This window comes from Amphiura filiformis, chromosome 9, assembly GCF_039555335.1.
Source record: "Amphiura filiformis chromosome 9, Afil_fr2py, whole genome shotgun sequence".
NCBI lineage: Eukaryota > Metazoa > Echinodermata > Ophiuroidea > Amphilepidida > Amphiuridae > Amphiura > Amphiura filiformis.
Window position 1 is genome coordinate 28,142,057 of NC_092636.1, and position 8,845 is coordinate 28,150,901.

Sequence of the window (8,845 nt, forward strand, 5' to 3'; positions counted from 1 at the left end):
TGTTTCGCTTTAACCTTCTTAACAATCAAAATCCCCTTTTCATCAAATATAAGAGTATAATCATGAGTAATGTCAACTGCCTGGAACTTTAATAAGATAACAGAGATGTGATGATGGCGGTAGAACTTTTTGAATGATCCTCGTACTTTAAAACCGTTTTATTTATCATTAAACAAAGATGTAAATGAAAAAAAGTACAACAACGTTTTTAAAAAGTGTTGTCAAAATGTTATTGCAAAATATGTTTTGGAAACGTTTTGCACAATATTGTTTCAACACAATCGTGTTCTTTACCATTTTAATCTGTTGAACTTGTTTTGAAAATGCCAAATTAAAGCAACAACAACTAAACATCTAAAAAGAGTAACTAACCCCCTAAAGCAATGGTCATTATTCAAAAAGGGGTTATTGTATTTACATCTGTTAAATGCGTTGGAAGCAGATATTATTTCTGCGCGTTTTGACACCTCATTTGATACGATAGCCTAGAAAACAATAAAACACCGGTCAATTTAATAAAGTGAGGTCCAGATTAGAACTGGCTCCGTTCCTCTGACCGCGGTGCCCCAATTGCGAGCGCGAAGCGCGGTGCCCCAATTGCGAGCGCGAAGCGCGAGGGAACTGGAAGTTTAGCAGTGATTTTTATTACCCTCAAAACTGGCTACTAAGTGGGCTCCTGCTGTGGCAATTTGTCAGTCACAAATCAATTTCCTGCATGACCCAAACATTGCAACTCGAGACGACCCACCCACCGTGTTGGCTTGGGATGCTAATTAGCTAAGGCCACATAAGGTCAACTAGGTAAACAACAGCGTTTCATATTTCATCTGCATGATGACTCATGCTTACCGCTGGGTCTCGGGTTGAAAGGTCACTGGGCCAGACCAGCTGATAACATTGTGAACAATGGCGACTGCTGCTGATGTTCGTAAGTGTTGCGTGTGCCGTGAGCATATAATCACGAGAAATTATTCTTCTCTGACTTGCTTCAAGAAGAATACCACCGAGGAGATCAGAAAGAAGAGACGGCACACGCTTCACGTAATAGAAAAGGTCCTGAATCTGGCAATATCAGCGGACAGAACGGCTTTAATTTGCCAGAGATGCACGCGTGTGGTAAACAACATCAGTGTGAACTGGAAAGCACTCGTTGAAGCGCATGGTCATCGTCATGCTGATGATCAAGAAAACACCGTCACGCCAAAGAAATCGCAAGGGGACGGACGTCTGAAAAGAATGGCATCAAGAACCCCATCACAATCTACCGGTACTTCCCCCTCATCAGCAACAGCACCGCGAACCCCTTCTCGGAAGAAGAAGACCCCAAGGACTGCCCTGTCTTTTGGGCAAGAAAATACAATGATGGATACCACTCAGTCTCAGTCTGCTACACGTCCTGTTTATGCCGAGGTAAGATTTACATTTTGATTTTAAAATCATCATAATGACAATGTCCGAGGCTGATTTAAACTCGGAAAATACATGTACAAGTCGAATTTTGCTTTGCGGAAAAATAGTAATTTAAAGGGGGGGCTGGCATTTTCTTCAGAGGGGAGGGGGGTGGGGTGGTCCCAAATGCAGGGCCGGATTTACCTTCCTGGGGGCCCTGGGCCAAGCCAAAATTTGGAGGCCCCAACTCACGTCCGTGAGGCCTCTCTTCAATTTTTCTGGGGGGCGGAGCTTCTGTCTACCCCCATCATGTCCCCCCCCGTAGCGCCTCCACTGTTTCCACAGCCCCTCCCCAATGGATTAAGGGCTGTGCAATAATTACGAGCCCGGGGTGGTAAAATTTCAGAAACGCTCTCCAAAATTCATATGCATATTCAAGCATTTCCGTACTGTTTTCCTAAGCCTTTTTAGAGCGTAAGGCGCCCCATGAATGTGTGCCAAGAATCGCTTCCCCCCCCCTTCTCGGCTTGCCAAATATTGCCCCCCCCCCCTTGGGCTCGCCAAAAAATTGGCTCATAAATTATTGCACAGGCAGCCCCTAATCTAAGCCCTAAACTATTTAGCAAAATTAATGTGCATGCAGGTGCCACGAAGCCAATTATGTCGCGCACTTCATATATTTTCACAGTATAACTAAAAACCACGGGGATGAGCAATTTTACGTAATACTTAACTTCATTCATTTGTAATTACCTACGCAAGATCATTAGTGGTGCTGAAAACGCGGTCGTTGTTGGGGGCGGTATTATATTGAGGCTAGTTGTAAATGTTTACTCGAAGGTTGACATGTGCCTTCACCAACAAAGTAGCAAAATGACTCTCGTGTGACGTCACTTCTACCATCGTGACGTCACAGGTCAAGAATACAGAGCCAATTCAAGATCACTCGGCCTGATGATGCGTCATGGATATGACGTGATACCGTAGCCATCATAAATAGTAAGTCCAGTTGAATAGAATTATAATTTAGTCAACTATTTGATCTACCTGGATGATTGATAATATTCATAAATACATCGGAACTCATTTTGGCAAAGATTGCCTTAATTTGACCCGTGATTTGGAGAAGACGTCGAGGAAATTGGCCGATTATCGTAATCACTTACGGTTCAATTTGAAGTGCCTACACACGGACATTATACCCCGTAGTTTGTGGATAAAACCCCTTGTAAGAGGTCACAGAGCGGACAAAATCATCCTCAGAGCACAGAAAGATCTGATAAACGAGCGGATTAGACAAACAAATTATACCATCGATGTTTTGAAAGGACAGATTGAGAACATTTCCAAGAAATTACATCAGTTGTTGCCTAGCGACGTGTACAAACAGGTGCAAGAGTTTACGACCCGAGGTCAATTAGATCAACATCGGAAGGTGAAAGAAAGGCAACAAAACAAGTATTCGCGATTGCATTTACGCAAATATTCACGTGCCGATAAGGACAAAAATTGGAGGAATAGCGATGGATTAGATCAGGATGGAACAGTAAAAGATCGCTGGGTTAAAATCTATCCAGCAGAACTTTGTCTACGGCAGAAAAGGAGGTTCTATCGCGTGGATTGAATTTCGCGGTGACACCGGATAAGCTTCCTCACGTGGAAATAATTACTGCGACTGAGTCGGCAATACGCAATAACAACTTGGACAGCTGTGCTGCAGAAGAACTTCGCACAAAGGTAAATTCTTGTCTTGTGAACGCTAAGCTTCCCCATTCAAATATCAGCAAGGAACAGCGGGAGGCGATTGTAGCTCTAAACCAAGATTCTGACATCTTAGTACTACCGGCTGATAAAGGTAGATGCACAGTAGTTATTGACAAATCTGACTATGTAAACAAAGCTAACGATCTTTTGAGTGATACCAAAGTTTACCAACCACTCAAGAGAGATCCTACTTCTGGTTACAAGAAGAAAGTTAGTGATTCCCTCAAAGCTTTGGAAGTATCGGAGGCCATCGATCGTGCGTTGTATTACAAACTCAGCCCATCTGAGTCAGTGCCTCGTTTCTACGGCCTACCAAAAATTCATAAACAAAATGTGCCTTTGAGACCAATTGTCAGTTGTATTTCATCTGTGACTTATAATCTCGCAAAGCATTTGGCTGGTATTATTGGGCCCTTAGTTGGCACATCTTGTCACCATGTTGTCAACTCTACCGATCTTGTGGACAAATTGAAGGACATTAAGGTTGAATCAGACGAAACTATCACCTCATACGACGTTTCGGCCTTGTTCACTAGTGTCCCACCGGAGGGCGCTGTAAATGCAGTCAAGGAAGCTTTACACGCTGATAATACCCTAGGTCAACGAACCAACTTGAACGTGGACCAAATTTGTTCACTTTTGGAATTGTGCCTCAATTCAACTTATTTCGTGTTTGAAGGGAAATTTTACAAACAAAATCATGGATGTGCGATGGGATCCCCCGTTTCCCCAATTGTCGCGAACCTTTACATGGAACGCTTTGAACAGACCGCACTAGACTCTTACAGTGGTATTTCACCGTCGCATTGGTTCCGATATGTCGATGACACTCTCGTTAAGATCAAAAAGAGCGAACTAGATCCGTTTTTTGACCACATTAACTCTGTTGACAGCAACATCAAGTTCACCCAAGAAGGTGCGGACAATAACCAGTTACCCTTTTTGGATTGTTTGGTCAAAATTCAGTCAGACGGCACTCTCACAACATCAGTATACAGAAAAGCCACACATACGGACCAATACTTACAGTTTGATTCCCATCATCCACTTATCCACAAACTCGGTGTGATCAAAACGCTCTTTCACCGCGCGGAGACCATCCGTCAACGGACGAAGCTAAAGCTGGTGAACGCGAACATCTGAAGTCGGCCTTAGGTACTTGTGGGTACAAGGACTGGACGTTCCAAAAAGCTTTGAAACCGCAAAAGGACCAAACATCGTCCAAACAATCTTCCACCACCGCTTCGAGCACCCGCAAGTTCGGGATTACTATCCCTTATGTCTCAGATGTTTCTGAGAAGTTAAAGAGGATCTTTGGACAGCACCAGATCCCGGTCTCATTAAAACCTTGTAACACTCTGAGACAAAAGTTAGTCCATCCGAAGGATAAGATCCCGCAACGCAAACAAAGCAATATTGTTTATGCGATTAACTGCCAGGATTTGGACTGTGAGAACTACTACATAGGGGAGACAAAACAACCTCTCCACAAGCGCATGTATCAACATCGTCGCCCTAGTTCAACAGGACTTAACGACTCTGCGGTATACACGCACCTCAAAGCAGCCAAACACAACTTTGAGGACAAGGACGTGATTGTGCTTGATAAAGAACACAGGTGGTACGAAAGAGGGGTGAAAGAAGCGATATATGTTCGCAGGAGGAGCCAACCTTGAATCGCGGAGGGGACTACGCCACAACTTGTCCAAGAGTTACGAACCGACCATCAGGAAGATCTCTCGACGACTCTCGTGTGACGTCACTTCTACCATCGTGACGTCACAGGTCAAGAATACAGAGCCAATTCAAGATCACTCGGCCTGATGATGCGTCATGGATATGACGTGATACCGTAGCCATCATAAATAGTAAGTCCAGTTGAATAGAATTATAATTTAGTCAACAAAATGTTTGTAGTAATGTCAGCCGTAAGTAAATCTGTTACGACTGAAAATAAACAAAATACGGAACACGATCGTGTTTTCAGCAATGTTTTCAATATATTTACGGTCAAGTTAAATACCCACAGAACAGTATTTGTGCTTCCAGGATGAGCGGTGGTTTAGGGAGTTGGATTGTCATTATCATGAGCACGTAACCAGTGCTAGTCCAGATTTAAAAGTTGCACTTACATACAATACAAAAACACTCAGATAAACAAGTTGAGCTTTGTTCAGTGACATTGGTAGAAAGGGAAGTGTTGTTCGTGTTAGATAGATGAAGACAATAGTCGCCTGGAGGTAGACGACCTATAAAATGTTTCGCGTTAAATGTCTAAAACATTGGACATAGAAATTCCTGCAAAGCTTCTAGGTATTGGATTATATCCTTCCTCAAATGCCAACCTCTCAAATACACAGTTCTTTAGCTTCAATGCAGTGTTACTCTAAAATAACCGTTTCAGTATAGAAACTCACAATAAGTTTCACGATTTTACTAATACGATTTAGGTGATTTGTCATTCAAGTGACGGGCATTTCAAATACGTTTCTCTGGGAGCCCACTGGGTGTTTCGACACAATCATTGATCCTAAGTGGGTAGGAATAGTTAAAGAATTATAAAAATGTTATAAAATGGGGGAATATCGAAAACAGATAACTGCGATGTTAATAAGTATTAAAATCTATCGATTTGATTCAACCCATTTTTGTAACAAGAAAAAAAAAGGTTCATGCAGTTATACGTTTTTCAAGGTGCTATAAAATCATTTTTGTTGACACTAAAATCGTTGTTAACTTGCAAATGCTACTCTTCAAAGTAAAATATAAAGGGATTTCCATATGCCGACAGAAAAAAGAGGGGGGATGATCTTCGTGGCTGACAAAGTTAGATATGGGAAGTTTCACAGCAAAGTTACATGATTCAACTGAAAGCAGAAGGCGTGCATCATCTGTATTGATCTGGTAGCCGTAGTTAGTTCATCCAATGGAAAATGGTTGATGTTCCTATTGCTCTGTGATGCCTCCACGGTTGATTTCTTAAAGCATTCGCACCCGGTGTGCTTTCAAACCATTTTAGTCGACAACCCAGTCAAAATACTGGGACTGCTCATTTCTCTACCGTTCTGTTGTTTGCTATTTAATCTCGCAGAAGTAGGGTAAAAAGTTTGGTTATTTAATGTCACGTCAATTAAATAGAGGGGCATACATAAGTCAATTATGTCTTGACTTACTGTAAATAAAGCGTGACTCCAACCATATTACTATAATAGTTTGAAGAATGTTCCCCTTCTACCCCACTCTCTCATTCAATCAAACTAGGTAAGTCGTAGTATCGCGGTTGAAGTAACGTCTATTAAGGAATGAGGTTGAAAATTTCGGGTACGTGCCTGGTTCTTATAGTTTTACCATCGTGAAGCATTTAATTAGTTTCCCCCAAATAATTGTGGCATCTTTCTTTCTGTTTCATCGTTCTATAATGTTTACAAATATACCAGTACCGAACATATAGTTAGCTTAGAGGGCTTAGAGCAAACAACGAGTGAGTATTACCTGTATTGGACATCATGTATGTAATTAAATAACTTGGAATGACAGTGAGTTGTCATTGGGAGTCATTTAAGTGTTTAAAAAAGCAACGCATGAGTTCGTGCACAACTTTCTTCGGGCAAATTCAAGTATTCTGTTGCTCATAATCATATAATCATTCTCCGTGAGTGGCAATACCGATAAAATGTCAGCCTGCAATGATATTGTATTCATTTTTATTTAATCACCACATCAACCTTTTATTGAGTAAACGTTTTGTCCTGTTTTGCTGTTACTGTAACAATTTAGTGGCAAGGTAAAGGATGATCTTGTTATAATTTTTTAAATGAACACGTGGATTGCTTATCTTCAAGTAAATGGCCAGGGAATAGGCAACGGCTATATCGTTTTGTCATATCAAAGTGAAAAATTCATAAGGAAGGAACTACCAATGTAATTCACTTTGAATGCATGCTAGAGTCATTTTTAACGTTCTACCTCCATCATCATATCTTTGTTATTCTACGTGCCATGATATTGAAAACACCCATGATTATACTCTTAGCCCTCGAACTACAGCGCCATATTTTGTAACATGGACACAAATGTCCCATTAAAAACGTCATATACCGTTATATTTACCAATGTGTAGCTATGGCTCTCTTCAGGGAGCTCAAATCGTCGGCAGAGTGCTAGACTATCGTAAGTGACATTTTTGGCCAATTTGAGATGTTGACGAATTATGGAAAGCCATATAAAACCACACATTTTAAACCAGGTTTAATAAAATATAAGTACAATGCAATTTTATTAATGCCTGCAACACTATCGTATGTGCCACTTACAAAAGTCTTGCATGCTAATTTTGTTTTTCCATCTGCTGCAAGACCATCGTATGTGCCACATACGCTACTTTCTTGGATGTAAACAACAAAATAACGGAATGCTACACCATTGTAAGTGCAAAACATTCTCTAACACATCACCTACTGTGCGCTGACGGCTTTAGGCGTTGTCACCAAACTGACTAAGTTCATAGCTCCCATAACTGGTAATAGAGACGACAAATCCGGTGTTTTAATTCTTAGATTCAGTAATAAACCTTGACAGATAACATTGGGGCAAATGATGTCTTGCTATTGTAAATATGCGCCGAAATAAATTAACAGTTGTTAAGTAATTCCATATGTTTTGGAGTTTCTGAGCCGCCCCTGTTGCTTTCCCTATCTGGAGTTTGATATCATCTGTGCAGGATCCCTGTTGGTTGATTGTACCTCCCAGGTAGGTGAACTTTTCAACCTGAGCAAGGTGTTTCCCATTTATATTGATGTTAATTTGCTTTGATATTCTGCTGATGATCTGGACTTCTGTTTTGGCGATGTTGATTTTTAGTCCAAATGCTGAAGTGTTTGGAGATCTTCTTTCTTCTCTGCAATAAGTGCAATATCATCATCAAAACGTAGGTTGTTGATGATCTGGCCTTGGACAGTAACTCCTTTGTCGTTCTCGTGAAGGGCGCATTGCATTACTAGTTCCAGCAGGATGTTAAATTGTTGTGGAGATATTACACAGCCTTGACGCACTCCTACCAGTGTCTTGAACCAATCTGTTAGGTCGCCATTTACTCTTACCGCGCTTGTGGATTTCTGATAAAGAGCCTTCAGGAGTCTTATGATTTTGCTGGAGAAGCCGAAGAAGCTGAGTGCTTTCCAAAGCCCCTCTTGCCACACGGAGTCGAAAGCTTTTTCAAAATCGATATAGCAGCAGTAGAGGTCTTTCTTCATCTCAAGGTATTTTTCCATTATCTGACGAAGTGTGAAGAGCTGGTCGATGGTTGATCTCCCAGGTCTGAATCCTGCTTGTGATTCAGAAAGAATTTACTCTGTTTTATTCATGATACGCCTTTGAATGATGAGGGTATAAAGACGTTGCATGCGTGACTGAGAAGGCTGAACCCTCTGTAGTTGCCGCAGTCCAACTTATCTTCCTTCTTGTAGATGGGTGTGATAATTGCCCTCCCCAGTCATCGGGAAAGGTTTCAGTGTCCCAGATCCTCTTGCAGAGTTGGTGGATAGTTTCAATTCCTATGTCTCCTGCTGCCTTTATTTCCGCAGCGGAGATGCTGTCGTATCCTGATGCCTTTCCTTCGGAGAGCGTCTTTATAGCACTTGTCACTTCATCCCTTCGTATATCTGTTCAGTGTTATTTTTTGGCAGTTGGGGGA

General features: G+C 41.5%; 1 protein-coding gene across 1 annotated transcript; it reads left to right on the top strand.

The window, feature by feature from the left end:
- The first annotated feature begins 906 nt into the window (after positions 1-906).
- On the top strand, positions 907-4,829 carry LOC140160032 (uncharacterized). Its single transcript, XM_072183301.1, has 3 exons — positions 907-1,410; positions 2,992-4,069; positions 4,441-4,829. The coding sequence occupies exons 1-3, from the start codon at positions 907-909 to the stop codon at positions 4,827-4,829; spliced, it is 1,971 nt and encodes a 656-aa protein (XP_072039402.1).
- The last annotated feature ends 4,016 nt before the right edge of the window (positions 4,830-8,845 follow it).

Excerpts from the sequence above, each read along its gene's own strand:
- LOC140160032 (XM_072183301.1), top strand. The coding sequence starts at position 907 with ATGGCGACTGCTGCTGATGTTCGTAAGTGTTGCGTGTGCCGTGAGCAT. Across the intron at positions 1,411-2,991 it reads CACGTCCTGTTTATGCCGAG|GAGGTTCTATCGCGTGGATT; the intron begins GTAAGATTTACA and ends ACGGCAGAAAAG. Across the intron at positions 4,070-4,440 it reads CATCAAGTTCACCCAAGAAG|ATGTTTCTGAGAAGTTAAAG; the intron begins GTGCGGACAATA and ends CTTATGTCTCAG.